The sequence below is a fragment of the Sciurus carolinensis genome, chromosome 7 (genome assembly GCF_902686445.1).
Source record: "Sciurus carolinensis chromosome 7, mSciCar1.2, whole genome shotgun sequence".
Lineage (NCBI taxonomy): Eukaryota > Metazoa > Chordata > Mammalia > Rodentia > Sciuridae > Sciurus > Sciurus carolinensis.
This window is the reverse complement of record NC_062219.1, coordinates 43,230,720-43,257,831: the sequence shown is the minus strand read 5'-3', so window position 1 is coordinate 43,257,831 and position 27,112 is coordinate 43,230,720. Positions and strand designations below refer to the sequence as shown.

The 27,112-nt window shown below is 32.8% G+C and overlaps 1 protein-coding gene across 2 annotated transcripts in view; it reads right to left on the bottom strand.

The window, feature by feature from the left end:
* Positions 1-1,372: 1,372 nt before the first annotated feature.
* Positions 1,373-27,112, bottom strand: part of Tbc1d32 (TBC1 domain family member 32) — a 301,835-nt gene continuing 276,095 nt past the window's right edge. For both annotated transcript variants that reach the window (XM_047558656.1, XM_047558654.1), the window contains exons 32-34: positions 24,922-25,062; positions 10,468-10,656; positions 1,373-2,229 (exon numbers count right to left, since the gene is read on the bottom strand). In XM_047558656.1, the coding sequence (XP_047414612.1) occupies positions 2,110-2,229; positions 10,468-10,656; positions 24,922-25,062 (450 nt within the window). In that variant the 3' untranslated portion in view covers positions 1,373-2,109. The remainder of the gene's footprint in view (positions 2,230-10,467; positions 10,657-24,921; positions 25,063-27,112) is intronic.

The following is a 27,112-nucleotide window of genomic DNA, read 5'->3' as shown; positions in this document are numbered from 1 at the left end:
GGCCTCACACATTATAGGCAAGTGCCCTACCTCTGAGCTCCATCCCCAACCCTGGGATGGGGACAGGAATAGGAAAAACAATGGAATGAATCTGACATAACTTTCCTATATGCATATGTGAATACACCACAGTGAATTCCCTTATCATGTACAACAAGAAGACTGGGGGTCCTAATTAGACTAAAGTGTACTCATGTTTGTATGAATATGTCAAAATATACTGTCATGTATAACTAAAAGTAATTAAAAATTTTTTTTTAATTCAAAAAAAACCCCAACAGCTGAAGATATAGTTCAGTGGTAGAGTACCCCTGGGTTCAATCTCCAGTATCAATTATGGAAATGATGAGAACACTACTACTACTACTACTAATAATAATAATAATAGTGAAAGCAGTTATTCAAATATTTACATGCTTTACATGAGTACTTAGATTTTTCACAAATTTGTTTATACTGCATAACTGTAATTTATAATTGAATACTATAAACGTATGTGTTGCTCCTCCACAAATAGAAATGAAGTCTGTCCTAAGGATTTATACTATAATTTAAAAATATTGAGAGACAAGATAGAATACTCGTGTTCTAAAAGACATTCTAAGGTACAAAAATTACTCAAAATGGTAGGTAACTACAAACTACCATGCATTTTTTCCACTAAACAAATGCTAAGTTATTGCTCATAAGATATTTCTATCAAATGAAAAACGAAAGCCTCTGGTGCTAGCTGAAGTCACTCTTTCCAAAATGGAGTTGTGCTGACCTATATCTTACCTCGATTTCTAACCAAAATCACCAATGATGTAAAGCTAAATTACAGTTTAACTTTCCTTCTCCATTCCTATTTCCAATTATTGTGTTAGAGCTTTAAAAAAAAAAAAAAAAAAAACCAAGTTTCTAAGGTTCAAAAGGAGCAGAATGGGAAGAAATGAAATCATAAACATGTATTATAGGTTTCGTGGAATAGCTCTTCAAAATTAAGCTTGAAAGTAGACAAAACTTGGTGTTTTGGGTCAAGCCTAAATATCACAAAACTGAAAACTGTATAGGGCCAGTTGTTTCACATGCTGAAAGGAAAAAGAAATGTGTGGATGCTCTTTTGATGGAAAATGAGAAAATCAGGGTTAGTTTCAGAATGATTTAAATAGTTGACTTACATTTAGACATATGAAAAGAGTACAAATGAGCTGAATGATTTTTTAAAACCTTGAAATAAACTGGTGGCTAAAATTAATAATTTAATGTATTTGTGTATTATTTTTCACATAGTAAATCTGACTGTTAAGAAAACAGACCCTCCCATATTGTATTAAACTTGCTGTCACAGAGACTTGTAGTTCAGTAAAACATTATGTAGCCATTTAAAATAATTTAGAAATGTATTCTCTTTAATGTTTTCAAGTTCAATACAAATAAAATCTATCATTAAGGAAATACACAACAAATAACAACAGAATACTTATCAGGATGAAATAAACAATCTAGTTTTTAAGTGAACCATGTAAAGACTATATTTCAAATAAAAAATTATAAATTGATATAAGTAACAAAAGCATCTCCTAGAAAAACAATTATGTCTGAGAACAATAAGTTTTCCTGCCACCTGACATGACAAACATCATCCGCTTCTCCACAGGTAAAATAAGCATTTGTGGTGTTGCCTGTTTTCCTTCATATACAGAAACATAAATGGACAAAACAACTGTTTTTCCCCCTTAACTCTAGGTATTCTTTTTTGGCTAAACTAACAACTATAATATTTTTTTTTCTTCCCAAACTCATTAGAAAAAACATGGTACTCATATGGTAGAGAAGAAGATGTAGGTTGGGACTAACTCTTAAATATAAATAAGAACTATGAGTAAGCCAGATCTGATTCTAAAACCTTACAAAACAATGAACTTACAAAAATGAATTCACTACATGTCACAAATTGAGCTAATACCATTTTTAATGTAGTATTATATTCAAAACCTCCCAGTGTTGATTTACAATATATATATTCACAAAGTATATGCTGCTACTGATACAGATAGCAAATAGTCAAGTCTGCTTGTTTCCTTTAAAAATGAATAAAACATAAAATTAAACAGTGCATCTTATGATCTATGTGCTCTGCACTCTAATGTTCCGCATATCTCTCTGCAGCACTGGTCTGTAGTTTTGCTCCAAAATTTCCATGTATTCAAAATAATCACTCACTCGAAACCCATGTAGTGCTTCTTCCTGCCAAGAAATATAAAGGAAAGTTCATTCACTTTGGTAAAGATGCACAGTTCCAAGTTAATAATTTTTAAATGGCTGATATACCATTTAATTTCATCTATAGATGGTGCGGGCGTTTTATGTTGCCAGTAAATGTATAATCTTTGTATTTAGTGAGTTATGCAGATGGTAGGAATGAACAATGTCCTCACAAAACAAGGCTGTCTACTCTCAAAACCAAAAATTTTACAGCTGAAAACAACAAAAACTCAGATGTCATTAGTTACTTATGAGCAATAATGTGCAACTTGCAAATAACTTGGGAGACCTTTATTTTTATTTTACCATGTATCACTTAAAAATCTACATAATGAGAAAAGATTAGTTGGGATAGTTTAAATAATTAATTACTGACCTATGAGTCTAATAAAAGGTGAAGAAAAAAGATGATATTTTTATATAACATTACACCATGAAGGCAAGAGCTCATACCTTCCAAAATAAGTATCTGAACTCTAAAGTAACTGTGACATTGTTTCACTTCTTTATTCATACACTCACTTAGCTATTATATGTAAGGTTCTTGGTTATGCATTCAAGAGACCAACAGGGGCCCTGTCCTAAAATGTTAACAGGTATACAACATGTCTCCAGTTGTTTGTGTAAGTAACTGAATCAAAAGGAAGATATTCATGATGAATGGCAGAATACTAGGTCCTTGTACATTTCTGTCCTACCATTTTTGTGAGGGGGAAAAAAGGATTAAAGTAAGACCAAAATTACTGTTCAAGAGTTCATTTAAACAGTTATTATTATAATCATGAAACTGTTAAGAATTTATTCATTTTCTTCAAATTATATTTGATTTGATTTTGATTATCTCTTCACTGAAAGTATTCCTAAGATAGAAAGGAATTATTCTAACCAGTGAAAAAAGATTCAATGCCAAAGAATTGTTTCAGTACATAATAATTTTCAAAGAAATGCTTATGTTCATTAAATATGAATAACAATAAGAGATTATAGCACTTGAACAATAGCTCTAATAATACTTTCCTGAGCAAAAAACAAGCAAAGTATATTTAATATCTTTTAATTATTATTCTACTTTAATTTAAACATAAAACTACCTAGGAAAGCCACAGTTATTACTTGACTTAAATATATTTCTTCCTTAGAATGCATTCTTTGAAATCTTGTGCTTCCAGTTTAGACATTAATTTTAAAGTTAAGGGAAAATATCCTGATAACTACCCTGAAGAGATACTTATAAAAATGGCACATAAAATTATTAAGGTTTTATTTCACCAGAGAAAAATTTATACATATCAAGATGAATCCTTTTAAATTATATTGTTTATTACTTAAAATTTGTAGGCAATTTGAACTCTGAATAAAGTTTCAAAATATCTGAATTTCACTTTCTGTCTTCAAAATAGAATATTTTTTATCTTATTCTAAATGTTCTCTAATGACCTTTTTAGTGGATAACTACCTGTAATTATGACCATTTAGACTGCTGGCTTATCATTCTAGTTATAACACAGTATTTCTTCATTATAATTCCTTATAATTTCATTTAAATGCCTAAGTATATTGGACTCTATATAAAATATGAATGCCTCTAATCTTTAAATAGGCAGACATTTTAATTACATAAGGTAACAACACAATACAAACAGTGCAGAATTCATGTAAAAGATTTTTCTTAAACAGGTTATACTAGAGTGGTTTAAATTTGGGTTATAAAGTTCATCTTGAGCATACTGAATTTTCTTTTTGGTACCTAACCGTTTTAGCTGTTATTCAATCAATGTGCTTTCAATGATTTTTTTTCAATTATTAATTCTGGGTTTTAAATATGGAATTATCAAAAGCATTAAAAATTACCTTACTAAACTGCAATACTGAATGTGTTGATTTTTATGTGATATGATATTGTTATGGCCTGGATAGGAGGTGTTCCCCAAAATCTCCTGTGGCAATGCAGCAATGTTCAGAGATGAAAACAACTGGATTATGAGAGCTGTGACCTCGTCAGTTACCTTAATTTGAATGGACTGACTGGTTGGTAATTGTAGGCAGGTGGGGCACAGCTGGAAGGGGTGGGGCACTGAGGGCTTGCCCTGGAAGAGCTCATCTTCCCAGCGGCCCCTTCTTTTCCCTCTCCCTGTTTTCTGCTGTCACAAATAGAGCAATGTTCTTCCCCCACGCTCTTCTGACATGATGTGCTGCCTCGCCTTGGGCCCAGTGAATTGGAGTTGGCCAACCACAGGATGAACCTCTCTGGAAACATGAAAACAAACTTTTCCTCCTCTAAGTTGTTCTTGTGCAGTATTTTGAACACAGTGATGCAAAGCTAACCAACACAGTTATATATGTACCTTCCCTTTCTCCTTTGTGTATGGAAATTCAGAAATTTTAAATATGTATCTATATGTTTTCTTCTACCGTTGAGAGTAGTTGATTAGGGCCAGTTGAATTTAGTATTATTTTTTAAGGCAAAAACACTAGTTAATCAAAGACAATTTATATAGAAAAAGGAACAAAGGATTTGGATTCAGACAAACAAATGGAGTTTAAACCTTCTTATGTTAGTTACTAGGCAAGAACAAGAACCTGGGCAAATTTACTGACACTCTAACCCTCAATTTTTCATGTGTTTTATGAGAATAGTAATAGTGTATGGTTGCTCTGTTGAGTAAATATTCTGCTATCTGAACTTATTATAAACTACAAAGCCTTATATGATCTGGTCTCTGTCTCATTTCTTACTCTTCTCATTCATCTTGTTCTATCACAGAGAACTCCTTTACCAGAGCCTAAGGGCTCAGGTCATTCACCTCTGAACTTCTGCAACTGCTTATCTTCCCATTTAAGAAGGATTTTGCCCTTACGCCTTTATATGGTGTTTGCCTTTGCTTCATTTAGGTCCCTTCCTACCCCATGAAGAGAGGTCTTCCTTCCCTGGACTTTTTGTTTAAAAAAATGTCTGATTTCATCACCATGTCTGATATCTTTATGATCACATATATCTGAAATGTTATACATTTTTCACTACTCTTTCTCTCTGGGTAGCATCTGTGGGTAGGGATATCCTATCTTGGGACTGCAAATGAGGGTGGGACATAGTTGTTGCACAATAAATAGCTGTATGAGACAAAGAGTGAAAAGACAATACCTGTCAAGTCCTGGCATATGATAAACACTCAAGGTACTAATGGTGACCAGAAAAGTGATAAGTTATACTTCAATCAACTGCTAGTCTTTGAAATAACTGGGATACCTTTTCCTGGTGACAGTGCAGACAACTGTCAAGCATGAATGGTATGTCGAGCATTGAAGCATAAGTGATCGCTTCTCAATCCCTTACCAAGAACAGAGATGCACTAATCTAACATATTAAGACATTACTATCTTCTTGCAAATTCTCAGGAATGTGCCTATCATGGACAACAAACTATACCTATACTTTCATAAGATCTTTGTATCAATTCAAGTTTCCAAAATTACCACAGATATTAATTTCCAGCAGAAATGTTTTTAAACAACTGTAAGCCCTGCCAGCTTGGAATTTAAATAGAAGAGAAGGCCTTTTACAGTGGTAGATCCAAAGAAGAGAAAGATCAAATGTGCCAACTTGAAATGCCCTCGTCTTATGACTTAGGAGTAGTTTAAGTATTTTCCAATGGTCTTTACCAAATTTTTAATTATTAATACTTTTTCAAGATGACTTTTTTAGCACAATTGCTCTTTATACAAAAATGATGAAAAAACGGTAAGTCACTTTGAATGGGTTAAATGGAATAGAGTTGGCTTAGCACAAAATGTGCAGAACTTATACACTTACCAAACATTACTTAAGAATTTGCATTAATGTGAAATCTCATATAAGCAGCACTTGAGAAAAAGGTTGAGAAATGGGGGTTTTATGAATATAGCTCAGTTCTTTACCCTTTCTAGATATGACTTTTTTCCATTTGTGGTTGAACCATCATATAAAAAAAGGACTGTCTTGGCCAAAGTGGAAGAAACATAACTAACCTATAAGTAATATTTCTTTCAATATGTTACTACTGTGTTCTAGTAAAATTAGAAATTTGGGACTCAAGAGCCTTAAAACTTTTGAATACCTGGTGTTTGCATTCTGGATTCTTAACAAGATTCAAAAGGAACATTTTATGTATTCTAAATATTTCAAACTATTTGAGATTTTAATCTACAATCTGTGAACTCATGCCTTGCCCATGTAAATTCTGATTTAGAATGTCCAAGCAGTCTAAATCTATCAATAAGCACCCAAACTAATCCTTACAATAAGAATAGTTCAGAAAATGTGTGTGGTTCTGGAGAGAATGTGTGATGCTTATTAGTATAATGTATGTACTCCCTGAAAATTTAAGCCCAGCAAAAGGATACTGACATATGTGATGACTGGAGAGATGATTCATCCTGGCTGGACTAATGAGGGAGTAGGTCCTGATCAAATATAGCATTAAAAATGTTTCTGACCAAGATTTTCCATGCTAGCTGTTACTGTGATATTAAATACTAAGAAGCCCAGGGGCTAGGTAAAGACTGGGAGAAAGAGTAGACCAAAGGCTGGCTATGAACTCAGAAAATACTGTTACTTTTACTTTGTTCTCAGCACATCTTTTTATAAACTAAGAAGCAAAAATAAGGAAGACAGGGCAGGGATGTTGAAACAGTATGGCTAAGTTTTTCTGAAGCACTTGCTATGTTCCAGATCAAGTTCTAGAAGTATTTTACAGATATCATCTCATCTAACTCCTCAACAATTTTATGTGATAGGTATTATTTCATTTCCTACTATAAAGATGAGGAAACTTAAGCATAAAGAGATTTAAAAATAACCCCAATCTTCCACAGTGAGTGATGAAGCTGAATTTGAATTTGGGTACACTCAATTCAAATGACATAAGGGCAATGCAGAAATCCTATCTTTAAAACACAGTATACTGAACATGTTTTATTTTTTCTCTCAGATGGTGAATTATTTTCCATACTATGTATACTTTTGTCTTCTAACAGCTTGGTATTCAATCAGTTTTACTCAGCCTGATCTCTATTTTTCACCCTGTAAACATCTTCTGGTAACAGCAGCTGCAACAGCACCAACAAAACATCCCTCTTGACAAATTACTGATTGGGTTGAAATTAATCTGATTTTTCATAATTATAAATTGATTTTGCCATAATATGCAGGATTTAGTTGAAGCATTTTAATTAAGTATTTTGAGCCTTGACAGCCTGAATTTCACTGGAAGGCAATCTTCCTAGCCTGGCATTTCAGTGAAGTTTGTCCCCAGGTGGAATTTACAAACTACAACCAAAATTACCACCAGCCTATTAGCATGTTAGAGAGGAATGCAACAAAGCCAGGCTGCTAAAACACAGACTTCTCCACATGAACTGCTATTAAGTAAAACTTCCACCAAATCTGCATCTATATTTGTGTCTATTATAGATGAGTCCACTAAAGAGTAAAATTAATTAATTATAGAAAAAGGAAGAAAAGAAAATCTAGACTTTCTAGCTAGCTGAGATATTGCAGAGTATTTATTTTATTGTATGTTTTTCCTCCCTAGAATTACAATGCCAACAGACTTTATGAAATATTATCTGTCACAAAAAAGTTTGGAATTCCCAGTATCACACTCCACAAAAGAAAAACAGAAAAAGAAAAAATGAAAAGCTTTTGAGACCCCAGTTCCAAGGAGATTGCCTTCAAACTCAATTATAGTTTATATCACCACAGTGTGAGGAAATGCACTTAACTCTTCTGTATCATCCAACTCATATTTTTGTTGAATCTATAAAGATGTTATGAAAAAACCAACAATAATTTGCTGATATCAACTTATGCCCACAGCACTCATCTAATCTCATATTTTAGTGGTTTAATCAGAAGAGGAAAAAATATGGGTTTCTTCCCTCCAGGAAACCTGGGCTGCCTATTCATGTTCACCACCCTTTCATCTAAGCAATTCCAGCTTGTCTTTTTAATATACTGTTTTAGAATCACAAAGAACTCTTCACTGGGCTCTTAAAAATATAGGCAAGGAGTCAGAACTCTCAGTTACCTCACTGAAAATCTTGAGCTTAAACCAAAATGAATAGAAATTGGCTGATATTTTCTCTATACCAATGCTTTTATCATGACACTTTCTGTCAATGTGAAACCTAAATCAGGAGAAGAATTGAGTATTTTTAATCTCCTGGAACCATCTAGTTGTCTACAGTTGCCCAGGACAACCAATAACTGACAGCATTATACATTTGTGATTTTTAATATATTAAAAACTCATTTGATTATTTGAACTCATAAATTTATAAGTCAAATGTTCTATTTTTATATAAAGATTCAACTTTTTTAAAAAAATTATCTGGATTATAAAAGTAGTATGGGCTCATCCTGCAAAATACAAAACTAAAAAGGTCACAAAATATATACAATAAAAAGTTAAAGTTCCGTGTTCTATTTTATCTTCTCTCTTCTTAGAAAAAATCACTATTAAATATATAGAATCATGGAATAATTTGATGAAATAATAATATGACTATCGCTTACTTGAGGAATGCTCCAAGGGAAGGAAGAATAAAATTACTTCTTTAATCAATATTTTATTATTGGTTAATATGTGAAAAAGTGGAAAATGGTGAAAATTCATGTATATTGTAAATAAGAGGTATTACAGGGCTTAGTGGACTACAGGAGTATATATATATATATATATATATATATATATATATATTCAAATAAACCATTCTGGAATTTATCTCACAAGAAAGATGACTGCCTATCAAAAACAAACAGTGGGCTCTAAGACCTATCTACTGAAAATTAAGCAAAAAACAAAGTGACATTACCCACAGGAAAAAAGCACTCTTCCTAATCTCTCAGATGAATGCAAACAACAGAATTAAAAAGTGAGGTTAATTCTAGGACACAAGCTAAAATTAAATCCTTGCCAACACATTCTTGAACAGACTCAAATCAAATTTTAGTAATTTAAATAGAAATAAGGTAATAAAGATAACCCCCCCTTCTCCTCACATTTAAAGTGTTAGTTTTAAATCAGTAGCATAAAGGAGTCTGAGACAGATTTAAATTGCAATCTCTGTTACAATTTTATCTGCAGGGGTCAAGAGAAAGATGAAATTGCAATAGTAACCAACATTAATAAGACTTAAGATGATGATATGTAAAGATGCCCTGCTTCTGGTGAGAAGATGTGGTAAGCATTGGTAGAATTTACTAATGTTGGTTATTCAAAGTAAATAAAACTAAGGACACTCATCTTTCCTGCTATTTTTAAAACATTATTTGTTCACTCACTTATTCTATCAACAAATATTGATTGAGCAACTATCATGTGCTGGGTACTGTTCAAGAAACTGAAAATACATCCATAAATAAATGAACAAGTCACAGTCCTTTTGGAGCAAAAATATTATATATGAGGGAAGACAGACTAAAACATATAAATAATTTCAGATAGTGATAAAAACTAAATGAGAAACTAAACTGGGAAACTGGAGTAAAAGGTTATAGAACCATGGGCTAGGGGTTCTTTGGATATAAGAGTACAAATTCCTATAAAGTGATTACTATAGCTGGTGAAAATGTACCTTACTGAAAATGAATCCATGTTTGTCTTTAGCACAGTTCCCACTAGTGTTATTTCCCTGTTGTCTGAATCACCCCTTGCAGATCCCTGTTTTCTTTTTCTACCTCAGTTTTCCTTCTACATATGCAACCACTATCCTGGCATACATTTTCATTATGAATATTTCTAATATTAAAATTCTAGTGATGTATGACGTTTAAGACATTTTGAATTCAATATTTATGAAACAGAAATACTTGACAGGTTAGCAATCTTAAATGATCGATGGCATTTATTTCAAGAAAAACATCATTAAATTGAACTTTTATTGACCAAGTAAGACAAAGAAATATATTTTTTTAAATGTCTTTTGGCACAGCATACTGATTAAGAGCAAAGTTTTGAATCCAGACAGTTGAACTTCATATTCCAACTCCACTCTACCTGCGTAATGTGGGTAACTTATTTCACATCAAGCCTCACTTTCTTCATCTCTAAAATGAAGATAATAATACCTACCTCTCAAGAGTTGTTTTTGGGAGTGTCCAGAAAAGCACCTGGCATTAATCCTCCAACGTTAAATATTATCTATTAATCAAAATTTTTCCCTCAACATAAACATACTTACTTTTAAGAAGACTTGCAGATCTTGAGTCTGAGTGTGCTGTAGTATGTCTTGTTGTAGATGTTTAAATACAGCTATGCAGATATACACTTGATAATCAGGACCAAGGAAAACACAGGTAGCAATATAGTGGCATATTTCTATCCAATCTAAGTAATTCCAAAAACACTGACTTATCCATTGCAGGCAAATCTTTAAAAAATAAAAACAAAAATGTTTATCAAATTTTTTTTAAAAACTACATTTGGGTTATGAAAAGCAGCAACAAGTAACACAGAAAATCAACAAAAAGTCTTGCAGTTAATGAAAACAGATTATTAGACTGCAGAGTACAGTACTAACAAGTACACTTTTCCTATTTGCTTACTGTTTGAGAAAACTTATGGCTTTGGAACTCAGGAGTTCAGGATAACTGAAGGTGTTCTAGATGCTTTTATATCTCCTGTGAATTCCTTCATTTTGCATACTGTCCTCTTCTTACCCATAATAGAAGTCTGCTCTCTATAGATATGAATACTGAGACTCTTTTAATTCAGAGATGGGAGTTTTTTCTTTTTGCATTTATTAGTTCTTTTTAGTTATACATGACAGTAGAATTCATTTTATATCCCACCTAAATTCACAGATGCAAAATTACACAGATTACAGATTGCTAAGTGTTACATTAATGCAAATGGACTCTTGCTGAATTAAAAAACTTCCTAAACCAAACAGAATTATATAACATATAAACTGGGAGCTAATGGGGAGAATAATTTAAAAATGAGACTTTCACAAAACTTATTTTTTGAATAACATCTGTTCAGATTATAAAAGCAATACATGCCCATTATGGAAAACAGAAAATGTTAAGGAAAAAAAGACCAAGAATAACAATGCAGAGATTAACACTTTGGTACATAATGCCATCACGGTCAATGCCCCAATCCAAATAAAAAGACATGTCAAAATCCTAATCTTCAGTACCTCATCATGTAACCTTATTTCGAAATAAAGTCTCTACAGAGGAAATTAAGTTAAAATGAGTTTATTAGGGTGGATCCTAATCCAAAATACTGGCTTTGCACAACAGAAAATATGGACACAGAGACAGATGGACCACAAAGAAAGACAAGGAAAAGACACAGCTTGTGAAGAGGGAGGATTGCAGTGATACATCCACAAGGCATGATACACCCAAGACTACCAGAGGCTAGGAGAGAGGCCCGAAATAGTTATTTTTCTAGTGCCTTCAAGGTGAACATAGCCTTATGAACACCAAGTTTTGGACTTCAAGCCTCCAGAACTGTGAGAAAATGAAATGTCTGCTATTTGTAGCAACTTAGTTTGTGCATTTTGTTATTGCAATCACAGAAAACTAATAAAAATTCTTTCTATTATTTAATTTTCATTTATGACTTACAAATTACTTCTGAGAAAATTTTTTTATTGAATGTCTCTTCTTTCTTTTGTTTTTTAAGGGGTGGGAGAGGAAAAGGGAATAGATATGGTGTCCTACCTCATTTTCTCATAGGGATTAAAGATACAGGTAAACAAATTTCCCCTCTTTTTTCTAATGATTTTCCCTTTTAAAAATATATTTTTGGCCAGGTGTGCTGGCATACACATGTGAGTCAGTTACCCTAGAATGTGAAGCTGAAGGATTGAAAGTTTGGGGCAACTTAGCAAGAACCTACCTCAAAATAAAATTTAAATAAAGGTCTGGGAGTACATCTTAGTGGTAAAGCATTCCTGTATTCAATTCCCAGGAAAATACACACACACACACACACACACACACAATCCCTGAATATTTTCTAGAAGCTATATGCTTGATTCAACTTTTTAGTATGTTAATTCTGCTTTTAACTGATTAAATGGTAATAATTTGTTAGGTCTGATGTAACAAAAAAACAAAAAATAGGTGGATTAAACAACAAAAATGTATTTTCTCACTACTCTAGAGCAGTCTCAAGTCAAGCTGTAGACAGGGCTAGCTTCTTCTGAGTCTTCTCCTCTTGACTTCTAGATGTCATCTGATCCCTGTGTGTTCCCAAGTTCTTTTTCTGTCATGTCTTTGTCCAAATCTCTTCTTAAGGGCATGAGTAATACTGGATTAAGACCCACCTTAATGGCATCATTTTAATTTAATTACTTTTTTGAATACCCCATCTCCAAAACAGTCACATTCTGAGGTACTGGTAGTTAGAACTTCAACCTATGAATCTGGAGAAACACAATTCATCCTGTACAAGATGGCATTACTGAATTTTTGTTTTCCATACATTATTACTCATATCGACTATCAAACTTTGAATTTCAGTCATTATGAGCATATCTTCTGATTTCATACTTGTCATAATTTCTTTTTATTACTGAAAAAGCCAACTATATGGCAAACCAAAGGTTTGTCTTATCTTTTTAAGTATAATTCTGTTCTCAGATATAAGACTTTTCTTTATATCTATAATGTTCCTCTTCTATTATGCTCCAAAACAACTTCATTAGGTCTCTGAGTTTAACTCAATATTGAATTAGAATATATCTTCAAAAACCCAATATTTGTCAACAGGCAGGATATATAAAATTATCTTTGGTCCCAACTTCACTGTTGACACTTAACAAGGTTCTTCTCACAAACTTCAACCTGGAGGGTAGGCTGGCATACGTTACCAAGACTCCATCACCCACCAAAAATCCATGTAATATGGCTGTACTGGACTGAGAAGGAAATAGCTCATGCTCCCACATGACTGGGCTGTTTGAAGCTGTTAGTGGTTTCTTTGACCAGGAGCATCACTTCTAATTCCTTAAAACATTACTGTCAGGGTTCTCTGTTCTTTGCTACAGCAATTTATGCCAATACAGGACTATTTTAATAAAAATTAGTTTATGGATGAATGAAGACAAACTACTAAAGAGTGAAAATAAATATAAATGATCCCCAAATCCAGAGAAAGTAATTCCCATTCCATTATCAGTTTCAGGACTAACTGGAAAGTATAAAGATGAGGGGCTCACAGCTTCTGTCCACCATCCATACCAGTTAAAAGAATCTATAACTAGTTCATTATTATATATAGTTTTCTAATGCAGTTTTAATTTTCTGGTGTTTATATACATTCAAGCATTGTTTTTTGTACAAAGTATTTTTTTCCATTAAATTGAGTTAAAATCTGTCTTCTCTATCACATGGGAAAATCAGAGAATTAAAAGTAAAGAACTGAAACTAAAAGCACTTTGAAAAAAATGCATATATATGTATTTACATATACAGAAGACTATATATGGTATTCCATAACAAAATACATTTGTACAAATAAATATTTGTTAACAAAGTTATATTGTACAAATGTATATCAAGCACTTAATAAACACCAGGCACTATTGTAATTTTTAGTGAATAAAAGATACATAATCCCTGCTCTTCTAGAGCTTACAATTAAAGGGGAGACATACATTTTAAACATATGACCCTCCCTTCAGTTGGAAGAAATTACATCTGCTATTGTTATTACATTTGCAAGATACTTCAGCATTATTAAATCATAATAGCAGAATTCTAAAACATTATTCCTGTGGGAGAATGCTACCTATGTGTCACAGTTTATATATCCTCAAGTAAACAATTTCTCTATTTTTACATTAAAGATAATCTGCAAATCAGCTGACAGTCTAGGATTTTAATAAGGAAAAGGAAATAGTATGTGTCCATTAGAATAATGTACTTTTAAATTTATTATTATGATTTTTTTTCAAACATGTATAAGGAAGGGAAAATACTACATGAAGCAGATCTATCACAGATTTAAAATTTTGGTTGGTTGGTCCTTAAGTCCATTTCCCTCTATAAGTTCTCCCCTCCCTCCTTCTCTTAAAAATTTTGAAAAGAAAATATACAATTTTTTACCTGTGTTGACAATATATCCAACTGAGAATCTCAGTTTTTAATAACATCCTGATATTTTTTCATTTTTCTTTCACACAAGACAAAATAACACTCTCAGAATAATTATAGCAACACTACCATGAACACTGATAATTCCTTTATCATTGGTAACATCACTAAGCAGGTACAAATTTCTGTTTTAAAGAGCTTCCCATTGGGCTATACCATCAAGTGGGTACTGTTTGACTCATTCAATTCAGTTTGACTTGATACTCTAAGGGACTGAATTTATTTAGTTGGTTGGAGAGTTAATTATTTAAATAAAATGGTTCTAAAGTAAAAATACAAAACAAGGCACATTCCCTGATCTCCAGTCATTTCTTATTTATTAGCAATCAGTTAAAAAATATGGTATGTTCCTTCATTTCTTTAACACAGACATTGTGTGTGTGTATGTGTGTATTTGTATTCTTCCCTTTCTTATGTAAGTGGTAAGAAACAACTTTTGTTCTACTTCTATTCACACTAACAAAAAAAAGCCTCACGATTTATAGATCCAAGCCCCCATTCATTAACATTTGCATTATTTTTCATCTTTTGATACTATACACAGTACTCTAAAAACATGTCTCTACATATATTTTCCAGATGGATTTCTATAAATGAGATTGCTGGATTAAAGGGTAAATTCACATATAATTTTGCTAGAAGTTATCAAATTCCCTTTTATAAGTCTCAAAATATACTATTATATTCTTGAAATCAATCAGTATGTTCTTCTGTTCACTAAAAATATTATCAATGGTTTACAAAATGTCTTATAAAGAAAGTGAAATATTTAACTTTTTTTTAATGGTAAAACACGGTTTCTTGTGTAGAATATTTAGCCTCATAAGAAAATAAAATCATTTGTACAATATGAATTAAATTTAACCCCAGCATTCCTAGGAAATTTTGCTCTTCACCTGCACTTAAGCTCATGTCAAAAGACATGCAATACTGAGATCACACAATTACTTTTTCTGAAGTAAATTTTTCTTATTAATATCTAAATTTTTTAAATCTTCAAAGAATCTCATAAGAATATTAAAGTTAGAAAAGTTGGTTAAAAAATTACTTATGGATACCCAATAAGGTAGAATAGGTATGATTCCTAAATAATCCAGTTTTACGATTCAATGGCACTTTTTTTTTTTTTTTGCTACTGGGGATTGAACCCAGGGGCACTCAAACACTGAGCCACATCCCCAAACCTTTTTATATTTACTTTAGAGACGGATTCTCACTAAGTTTGCTAAGTTGCTTAGAGTCTTACTAAATTGCTCAGGCTGGCTTTGTGGTGCTGGGGATTGAACCCAGGGCGCTGTGCATTCAAGGCAAGCACTCTACCAACTAAGCTGTATCCCCAGTGGCACTATTTTTAAAAGCTCTTTTGACCTTATTTTATTTGCTCTCCTCATAGAAAGAACTACTACAGAAGAAAACTAACTGCAGAATCAAAGTCATTTCAAGTGAAGTGTATTATCTGAGTGATTTCAGTAAGTCCACTCATTCCACTGATCCTGCATTTCTCCATCTGTCACATAATTAAGGTTAAAAAAGTTGGAATGAAATACAAATGAAAAACATTTTTTAAATGACAAAGTATCATTACAAATATAAGGCAATATTTCTCTTGTACATCTAGGTAAGATCTGCTTTATGTCTGCACAGTGTTACATTATAAAAGCAGTGTGTCACGAAATAGAAAACAGTTGTCTATAATCTGCTTTTATATTGGGGGCGGAGGAGAACAGACATGAGAAAAACCAAACGGGTTTTCCTACCCTATTATTCCATAGATAATTCCAGGGGAGTATCTATGTTAGCTCATTTGCTGATAAATACAGTACAATAATCACTGACATTACATGATGGTGAACCCAAGAACTGTAAGAGATGAATCATTAAAGATATGTGATACTTCTTAAGGCAGAAAAGTGAATAAAATACATTCAGAAAAGTTTTTAAACAAAGAATAAAACTGTTCAAAAAGCTAATTAGAATGTGATTTCTCTGTTGCTCATTTAAAAAGAGAATATATGTTCAGATTTCTATTTGCTTTCTAATCGCAGCTGCTCTTAAAAGAGACTCTAATCAACAAATATGAACTTATAACTATGTTCAATTTTTTTCTACTCCAGTTCAGCTTATTACTTTTACTCTTGAGATCTGTGTATTTCATATAGTAACTTTCCCACAAATCCTTCACTAATCAATAAATCCCCTAGTGTCTAAAAATACACAACTTCAAAAAGCACTGCTCCTAATTAGATCAAAATGAATAAGCTTTGAAACATAAAATTTGTATCTAAATAATTAATCACACATACCTATTTAGTTACTTAAACCCTGTTTTCATATTTTATAATTAGCAGTAAAATGGCAAACAGTATCAACAAAGCCATGATATGTTATTGTTTTAATTCATTTTTATTGTAAACAAATGGGATACATCTTCTTTCTCTGTTTATACATGAAGTAGAGGCATACCATTTGTGTAATCATACATTTACCTAGGGTAATAGTTTTTGATTCATTCTGTTATTTTTTTTCAACCCCTCCCATCCCTCCCACCCCTCTTATCCCTCTATAGAGTCCCTCCTTCCTCCATTCTTGCCCCCTTCCCACACCCTATATGTGTCACATCCGCTTTTCAGTAAGATCATTCATCCTTTGGTGTTTTGAGATTGGCTTATCTCACTTAGCAAAATATTCTCCAACTGCACCCATTTGCCTGCAAATGCCATAATTTTATCATTCTTTATGGCTGAGTAATATTCCATTGTATATATATACCACAGTTTCTTTATCCATTCATCAATTGAGGGGCATCTAGGTTGGTTCCACAATCTGGCTATTGTAAATTGAGCAGCTATGAACATTGATGTGGCTGTATCTCTGTAGTATGTTGATTTTAAGTCCTTTGGGTATAGGCCAAGGAGTGGGATAGCTGGGTCAAATGGTGGTTCCATTCCAAGCTTTCTGAGGAATCTCCATACTGCTTTCCAGAGTGGCTGCACTAATTTGCAAACCCACCAGCAATGTATGTATTAGGGTTTGTGTCTGTGTCCTCTATTCTGTACCACTGATCTATCTGTCTATTTTGGTACCAATACCATGCTGTTTTTGTTACTATTGCTTTGTAGTAAAGTTGAAGATCTGGTATTGCGATACCCTCTGCTTCGCTCTTTCTGCTAAGGATTGCTTTATCTATTCTGGGTTTCTTATTCTTCCAGATGAATTTCATAATTGCTTGCTCTATTTCTGTAAGGTACATCATTGGGATTTTAATTGGAATTGCATTGAATCTGTATAGCACTTTAGGTAGTATGGCCATTTTGACAATATTAATTCTGCCTATCCAAGAACATGGGAGATCTTTCCATCTTCTAAGGTTTTCTTGAATTTCTTTCTTTAGTGTTCTGTAGTTCTCATTGTAGAGGTTTTTCACCTCTTTTGTGAGATTCATTCCCAAGTATTTTATTTTTTTTTGAGGCTATTGTGAATGGGGTAGTTTTTCCTAACTTCTCTTTCTGAAGATTTTCATCACTTTTGTATAAAATTCACTTACGAGTTCTAAAAGTTTTCTGGTGGAATTTTCTGGTTTCTCTAAACATACAATCATGTCATCAGCAAATAGGGATAGTTTGAGTTCTTCTTTTCCTATTTGTATCCCTTTAATTCCCTTGTTCTGTCTAATTGTTCTGGCTAGAGTTTCAAGGGCAATGTTGAACAGAAGTGGTGAAAGAGGACATCCCTGTCTTGTTCCAGTTTTTAGGGGGAATGCTTTCAGTTTTTCACCATTTAGAATGATATTGGTCATGGGCTTAGCATAGATGGCCTTTACAATGTTAAGGAATGTTCTCACTATCCCTACTTTTTCTAGTGCTTTGACCATGAAGGGATGCTGTATTTTATTAAATGCTTTTTCTGCATCTATTGAAGTAATCATGTGATTCTTGACTTTAAGTCTGTTGATATGGTGAATGACATTTATAGATTTCCAGATGTTGAACCAACCTTGCATCCCTGGGATAAAACACACTTGATTGTGGTGCACTATCTTTTAAATATATTTTTGTATGCAATTTGCTAAGATTTTGTTGAGAATTTTTCCATCAATGTTCATTAAGGATATTGGTCTGAAATTTTCTTTCCTCGATGTGTCTCTGTCTAGTTTAGGTATCAGTATGATTTTGGCTTCATAGAATGAGTTTGGGAGTGTTCCCTCCTCTTCTATTTCATGAAATACTTTGATACGTATTGGAATGAGCTGTTCTTTAAAGGTTTGGAGAACTTGGCTAAGAAACCATCTGTCCCGGACTTTTCTTTGTTGGTAGGCTTTTGATGACCTCTTCTATTTCATTACTTGAAATTGATCTATTTAAATTGTGAATGTCCTCCTCGTTCAGTTTAGGTAATTCATATGTCTCTAGAAACCTGTTGATGTCTTTGAGATTTCCTATTTTGTTGGAGTATAGATTTTCAAAATAGTTTCTAATTATGTTTTGTATTTCAATTGAGTCTGTTGTGATATTTCCTTGTTCATTCCGAATTTTAGTAATTTGGGTTTTCTTTCTCCTTCTCTTTGTTAGTGTGGCTAAGGGTTTATCAATTTTGTTTATTTTTTTGAAGAACCAACTATTTATTTTGTCAATTTTTTCAATTGTTTCTTTTGTTTCAATTTCGTTGATTTCAGCTCTGATTTTAACTATTTTCTGTCTTCTACTACTTTTGGTGTTGCTTTGTTCTTCTTTTTCTAGGACTTTGAGCTGTAGTGTTAGGTCATTTATTTGTTGATTTTTTTTCTTCTTTTATTGAATGCACTCCATGAAATAAATTTTCCTCTAAGTACTGCTTTCATAGTGTCCCAGAGATTTTGATATGTTGTTTCTTTGTTCTCATTTACCTCTAAGAATTTTTTAATTTCCTTCCTGATATCTTCTGTTATCCATTCATCATACAATAGCATATTATTTAATCTACAGTTGTTGGTGTAGTTTCTGTTTTTTACTGTGTCATTTATTTCTAATTTCAATCCATTATGATCTGATAGAATACAAGGTATTATCTCTATCTTCTTGAATTTGCTAACGTAACTTTGTGGCATAAAATATGGTCTACTTTAGGGAAGGATCCATGTGCTGCTGGGAAGAAAGTGTATTTGCTCTTTGTTGGATGGTATATTGTATAAATGTCCGTTAAGTCTAAATTATTGATTGTGTTATTAAGATCTATGGTTTCTTTGTTCAATTTTTGTTTGGAGGATCTGTCCAGTGGTGAGAGAGGTGTGTTAAAATCACCTAGTATTATTGTTTTGTGGTCTATTTGATTTCTGGCATTGAGAAGGATTTGTTTGATGTACATGGATGAGCCACTGTTTGGGGCATAGATGTTTATGATTGTTATGTCTTGCTGATTTATGCTTCCCTTAAGCAGTATGAAATGTCCTTCTTTATCCCTTCTGAGTAACTTTGGCTTGAAGTCCACATTATCTGATATGAGGATGGACACTCCGGCTTTTTTGCTGGGTCCATGTGCATGGTATGTTTTTCCCCATCCTTTCACCTTTAGTCTGTGGGTACCTCCTTCTACGAGATGTGTCTCTTGCAGGCAGCAAATTGTTGGATCTTTCTTTTTAATCCTATCTGTCTGTCTATGTCTTTTGATTGATGAGTTCAGGCCATTAACATTCAGGGTTATTATTGAGATATGATTTGTATTCCCAGTCATTTGGCTCATTTTTTTTTTGACACGTCTTGATTTCTCCTTTATTTGGTTGTTCCTTTAGGGTAGTTCCTCCCTTTGCTGATTTATATAGTTGTTTTTCAACTCTTCCTCATGGAATATTTTGCTGAGGATGTTCTGTAATGTCAGCTTTCTTTTTGTAAATTCCTTTAGCTTTTGTTTATCACGAAGGATTTTATTTTGTCATCAAATCTGAAAGTAAGTTTTGCTGGGTATAAGATTCTTGGTTGGCATTGTTTCCTTTCAGAGCTTGAAAAATTTCCAGGCCCTTCTAGCTTTTAGGGTATGGATTGAAAAATCTGTTGCTATCTGTATTTGTTTCCCCTGAATGTAATTTGATTCTTTTCTCTCAAAGCCAATAAAATTCTGTCTTTATTTTGTATGTTAGGTATTTTCATTATAATGTGCCTTGGTGTGGGTCTATTGTAATTTTGTGTATTTGGAGTCCTATAAGCCTCTTATACTTGATTTTCCATTTCATTCTTCATATTTGGGAAATTTTCTGCTATTATTTCATTGAATAGATTGTTCATTCCTTTGGTTTGTTTCTCTAAGCCTTCCTCGATCCCAATAATTCTTAAATTTTGCCTTTTCATGATATCCCATAGTTTTTGTAGATTCTGTTCATGATTTCTTACCATCTTCTCTGTTTGGTCAACTTTGTTTTTAAGATTAAATATTTTGTCTTCAATATCTGAGGTTCTGTCTTCCAGGTGTTCTATCCTATTGGTTATGCTTTCTATGGAGTTCTTAATTTGGTTTATTGTTTCCTTCATTTCAAGGATTTCTGTTTTTTTTTTTTTTTCAATATCTCTCTTTATTGAAATGATTTTTGCTTCCTGTATTTGCTCTTTTATCTGTCGATTGGTGCGATCATTCAATGCCTGCATTTGCCCTTTCATCTCATCCTTCAATGCCTGCAATTGCTCTTTCATCTCCTCGTTTGCTTCCCTGATCATTTTGATTACGTACATTCTGAACTCCCTTTCTGACATTTCTTTTGCCATGCTGTCATTGGATTTTATTGCTATACCATCTAGGTTTATTTGGGACATTTTCTTTCCTTGTTTTCTCATATTATTCAGTTATCTATCCCTCTAATAGTGAAACTCTGGGATATTGCAGATTTCCTCTATTGACTAATATTGTCTCTGTAGATTTCCAATAACTCGCCTCTTAGCCTTCAGTTGCCTGAAGTCTTGGAGGAACTTGATAATGCAGTGCTCCACTAGGAAACTGGCCTTCTAGGGGTGGTGGCCTTCAGGTGGGGTATATTCCCCGGTGGCCATGAGTTGGTCCCGAGTCTTTCAATACCTCCTCTTCTTGGCTCCTGGGTCTTGTCAAAGGTCCTCTAGCCTCCTATAGGTGTCTCAGGAAGGGAGTTGCCCTTCCAATGATGATGGCCATGCCCTCAGGAGTAATTCAAAATGCCTGCACCAGCATATAAAGAAACCTCTGGCTAACTCCGTGATGGTGACACACGTTGGCATGGTTATCGGGCGGGGTTATTCAGTGATGGCAACTGTCTTTGGCCCGCTGGTTGGGCGGGTTGGCTACCCACCACCCAGCTCTGCAAGGAGGTGGGTTGGGTGCTCGCCTGCTACCTCTGCGATGCAAGTGGCCTGGCTCACCAGCTAGCTGGCTCTGCGACCACGACCAGCCAGTGATGGCACCGAGCTAGGTGCAGGAGTCGGGCGGGGTTGCTCAGTTATGACATCTGTTCTTGGCCTGCTGGCTGGGTGGGATAGCAGCCCGCCGCCTACCTCTGCAATGTAGGCAGCCTGGCTTACTCCCCAGCTCGCTCAGTGACTGCGACCAACCATTGATGACACCGACCTAGGTCGATATGTTATTTCTTAAAGCAGAGTGATTAGTTCACATAGGGAGCCATTAAAAAGGCATTTTAACAATAAGAAAAAGAATAATACAATTAATCAGAAGTCATTTTTATACGAATCTATTTGTATATAGCTTAAAATTGATAGGTATATCAAAATGATAAGATTTATTAAATTAATAGAAGAATATTTTTCTTTTAATCACAAAATGGTCATATCAGGGTCTGATGAATTCTAAGTTTTGTCAACAGTGTTTGGTAATTCATTTTCAAATTAAAGAATATATGTTAGGGACTCATAAATATATTGAAGGTATTAGACAATATACATTGCATTAGTCAAGACTAGAATACAAAAAAGTAACTCTTAGGAACATACTGTTTGCAGCTTAGATTTTTGGGAGAATAGAAAGAAAGGATTATTGAGCTTCTAGTAAACATTTAAGCAACTGCCTCCAAAAAGAATTAAAAATTTTGTGACTCAAAGTACCTAGAAGTGTCTTGGCTAAAATTACCCAAGAAAAAGTACTCTTTTTCATGATACGCAACTCCTTGCTATATTTAAGTTTCTTATTGACTTTAGGGAATTCAAAACAAGGAGAATAATGAAGTAAATGTAATAAATGAGATCAGGGCTTTTTGAAAGAAGTACAGAAGCACATGTAATATCCAGAAGAACTATTGTTTAATTAAAAAATTTCCAGTAGAATCCAAGGAAATGAAAGAATAACTTACTATTATGAAATTTATCAACATACCACATTTTAAATGAGTCAAATAAGCTCAAGATTATTGATATTAACTGTAAATAAAACTGAGCACAATTCAACTTTCAAACTTGATTGACGGAAAGAACAAAGTTTAAACTTTACAAAGACTGCTAAGATTCTGCAAAAGAATGATATAGAATAATTCTCTTCCATAAGTAGTTATTACTTTATGGTATAATGATTTCTAAGTAAGTTAGTCTAAAACATTAAGCAATTATTTTATTTTAAATTATTTTCGAAGAACTAGACAATTTGATGATAAAAATGAAGTAGAAATAAAAAATATTTTATTACAAGTTGGAGAAAAAAGAAAATTAAGAAGTCTACAAAAAAGTATAACTTAGTAAAAATGATTTTATTAATTATTAACAATAACCAAAGAGAAAATAAAACTGAAACATATTCAAACTACAATAACTAGCAATATCTGTAATAAAAAATGTACCATACCCATATGGAAAAAACTATATATAACTTAAGCAAAATACAAAATAAAGCAAATGAATTAAAAACTTGCCATGGTTCCTAGATAGGAAGATTGACTATAGCAAGGACATAATTTTTTCTCAAAGTAATTCAAAATTTAACAACAGAAGTCTCAATCTCATCCCAATTCAAATTCTCAATCTGTACTAGGCAAAATCATTTTAAAGCTTATATAAAGAAATCAATAAGGAAAAATAGCTAAATTAACTTTTTGTGGGATAGGTGGGAAATAAATGATAAGTTTATAATGTCTTAACATTAAAACTTAATATAAGGCTAATATACATAATTTAGGAATTGAAGAGATTTGGATAGTGCATATTACTTTTAAAAATATGTAAAATCAATAAGGAATACACTAAGAAAGGCAGATAATAATTACAAGAACATTCAACTAGTTAACAAAACTGTGGTCATATAATCAATGTGCTAATATTCAAAGAAACTGTGAACATATAATCGATGTGCTAATATTCAAAGAAACTTTTAAAAAGAAAAAAATTCACCTTTTAAATTAGTGATTAGGTTTTTTCTTTTTTCTTTTTGGATACTGGGGTTTGAACTCAGGGGCATTTGACCACTGGACTGCATCCCCAGTCCTATTCTGTATTTCATTCATAGACAGGGTCTCACTGAGTTGTTTTGTGCCTCACTTTTGCTGAGGCTGGCTTTGAACTCTTGATCCTTTAGCCTCAGCCTCCCACGCCTCTGGGATTACAGGCATGTGCCACCATGCTCAGCAGTGATTAGTTTTTAAAAAGTCAAATGCCTAATCCTAAAAACTAGATATTCTCTTCATTTATGTTAAGAAAAAATCTAGGCTGGGGATACAGCTCAGCTAGTAGAGTGCTTGCCTCACAAACACAAGACCCTGGGTTCAATCCCCAGCATAACAATCATTTTAAAAGCTTAAAAAGTATTCATATCATTTGATTAAGTATTCCTAACTTATGAAACTCTGACCTAAATTTTTTTTCTCTCTCTGTGCTAGTGATCAAATCTTGGGCCTCACACAAGCTAGCAAGAACTCTGCCCCTGCACTATAACCCCAGTCTTCATGTAAAGAAAACTCAAAACAAATTATTTTCAAAAATAGAAAAGAAAAATTTAAGCTCTAAAATATCAATTTAAGACAAACTGCAACATAGTGAAAAAACAACTGACCCCCTCCCCCAATGAACCACTAGCTACACACAGGAGGGAACCCACACAGGTTGTACACGGCACTACATTAGCACTAGAAAAAAAACATGAAACTTTCCCAGATCCCAATGTCAGGAACAAAGGCTGAGACACAGGTTAATCAGCTGGGCTTTCTTCTTAGATAAGACACAATATCTCACACACCAGACACTTCATGTTGATAAGAATTCTTGCCCTCTTCTACCTCAGTTAATCCTTATATTACCCTTATTATTACTGTTAAGAAAGTAACAGAAGGCTTTTTAAAAGCTTTTTAAAAAGGCTACAAGTCATCAGATCTTCAGAAATTCTATGCCCTGAAGAGCAGAAATAACTCAAAATCTGTGAAAGCTAGGAATGTACTATAAAGCAAACCTATATTATAACAAGCATGGGGAGGGGAATTGTTGAAAGATTTAAATATACAGTTTTGTTAATTTAAATGCATTTCCTACATTTAAAGAGAAAGCAATTTTCTTTAAAGACACTGATACCTGGAAGTTAAAGAAGTGCTTATGGATTACCTGTGATGGTGCAAAACCAGACATGTGAAAAGCTGAACACACAAGTGGCACCTCAGCCTTCAGTAGCATTTCAACATAGTGAGAACTGCAAAAATATATTGGGTGAATGCCAGATTCTATGGTGTCAATAGGAAGATACCTCTGTATAAAAAAAGAAATTGAGAATGCTCAGCATGTAGATAATTTAAAATTATCAAACACACACTTACCTAAATATTTTTCTTTATACATGAATTGCTGTTTTCAAATTTTACATGCTGGTATCAAAAGTTACTTCAATGATTATAATGATGTGAGCTAAAAAGTGAGAATGTTAAACATTTAGAAAGAATAAATCTCAATAAAGGCAGGGTTATATAACTTTCTAAGATTCAGAATAAAATTAAAACTTTGTAACTTTGGTAACTTCAATCCTTGTGGAAAGATGAAGATGAGTGTTGAAATATAACAAATGAATATATGTGGGAGTAAATAGTAATAAATTAGTCACATGCTAATAAGATGTATATTTCAATATACTTAAAACTCTTGGTCTTGTCCAATGATTTTATACAAAAAATTGTAGTCAGCCTTGGGATGTAAGATGGGCTTACTCTTTATGTTTGATGATAGTAACCCAAACCTGGGTTTAAGTAATAATAACCCAAATTTGGAATTCTATAATAAATTCATTCTCAAACTGGGGGGAACGCAATGTGCATCCAAAGTTCTTAGGTAACCATTTTGAAAACCATTTTTATTTTATAATTATGTGTATATGTTATGTATGTAAATTAATATACAGATGAATATTTAGAAATGTGCATTCTTCAGCAATATCCTCAAAAAGTTGGTTATTTTTCAATTTAGTTCTTAGGTATAATTCATCATTGTGTATGATCAATGTTTTATTTACTGTTACTATAAATCCAACATCTACCCATAAGAATAATTTTAGCAAAGAATATAAAACTTGAAGATATAATTTGGTGTCAAGAAAAACTATTCACCCAGAAGCTCAGAAGGCTGAGGCAGGAGGAGTTCAAAGGCAGCCTCAGCTACAGCAACTCAGTGAGACCCTGTCTTTAAATAAAATACAAAATAGGGCTGGGAATGTGGCTCAGTGGTCAAGTGCCCCTGAGTTCAATCCTTAGTACCAAAAAGAAAAGAAAAGAAAAACTGTTCAAACAACAAATTATATCAATAAAAAGTTGATACACAAATTTGATCTGAAGACTTTATATTTAAGAGACCTCCAAAAAATATACTTTATTTTCTTACCCTTACTGGACAACTCTTGCTTATAAACTTTTTTGATAAATGAAATCTAATGTTTTAAATTAAAACAAATCAAATTGATAAATTATATAATAGTTAAAATTACACAGGGTTTCTTTCTAACTTTATTGGTAAGGTGCTTTTAGGATTTGGTTGGAATTGTATACTAAAGTTTCTGAAGTCACCAAGTTGACTTCTAGGTGGTTTTCCTATTTTGTCATTTATCATCATAAATCGTGATTATTTTATATTACAGAAAATTTTGTAGAAATATAAGTAATATATAGAAATTCTAAATATTCTTAGGTCCTCTAAAAAGAGAATGAATAAAGAAATAGCACATTCAATGAACATATTAATACAGATGTCTAGAACAAAGGTAACTTTCTTGTGTAGTTAAAAAAATATGGACTGAGTAAAAATATCAAGTGATTTAGTTCTTGAATTCCACAATGTGTTTCACTAATGACTGTTTGTAGAATGAATAAATCTAATAAAATATAAAAGCAAAAACAACATACATCTTTAAATTTTCAAAGTGTACTTGGGTAATAATTTTCTGAATGCATATATAACAGTAATATAAGAATTTTATACACAAGAAGTGATTCTTATACAGTATCTTTTCTCTGATGTAATGGAAATACCTTCAGAGTAGATCCATTAGGAAATAGATAGACATTAATTACATTCTCAAAGAAAACAAGCCATTGGGTAATGGATTCCCAAAGACAAGGCAAGTTCTTGTATTCTTATAAGTTGTACTCAGAAGATATATGTCACATTTTGGTAACCAACACAGCTCCTAACATCAAACCTTTCATAGAGCAGCTGATATCAATACTGGCTGAATGACAAGTAATGATTGTACATTGTAATCAGGGAACTCACTTATAATAAAAAAAATCTATTAGTTGGTCTATTAATTACCATC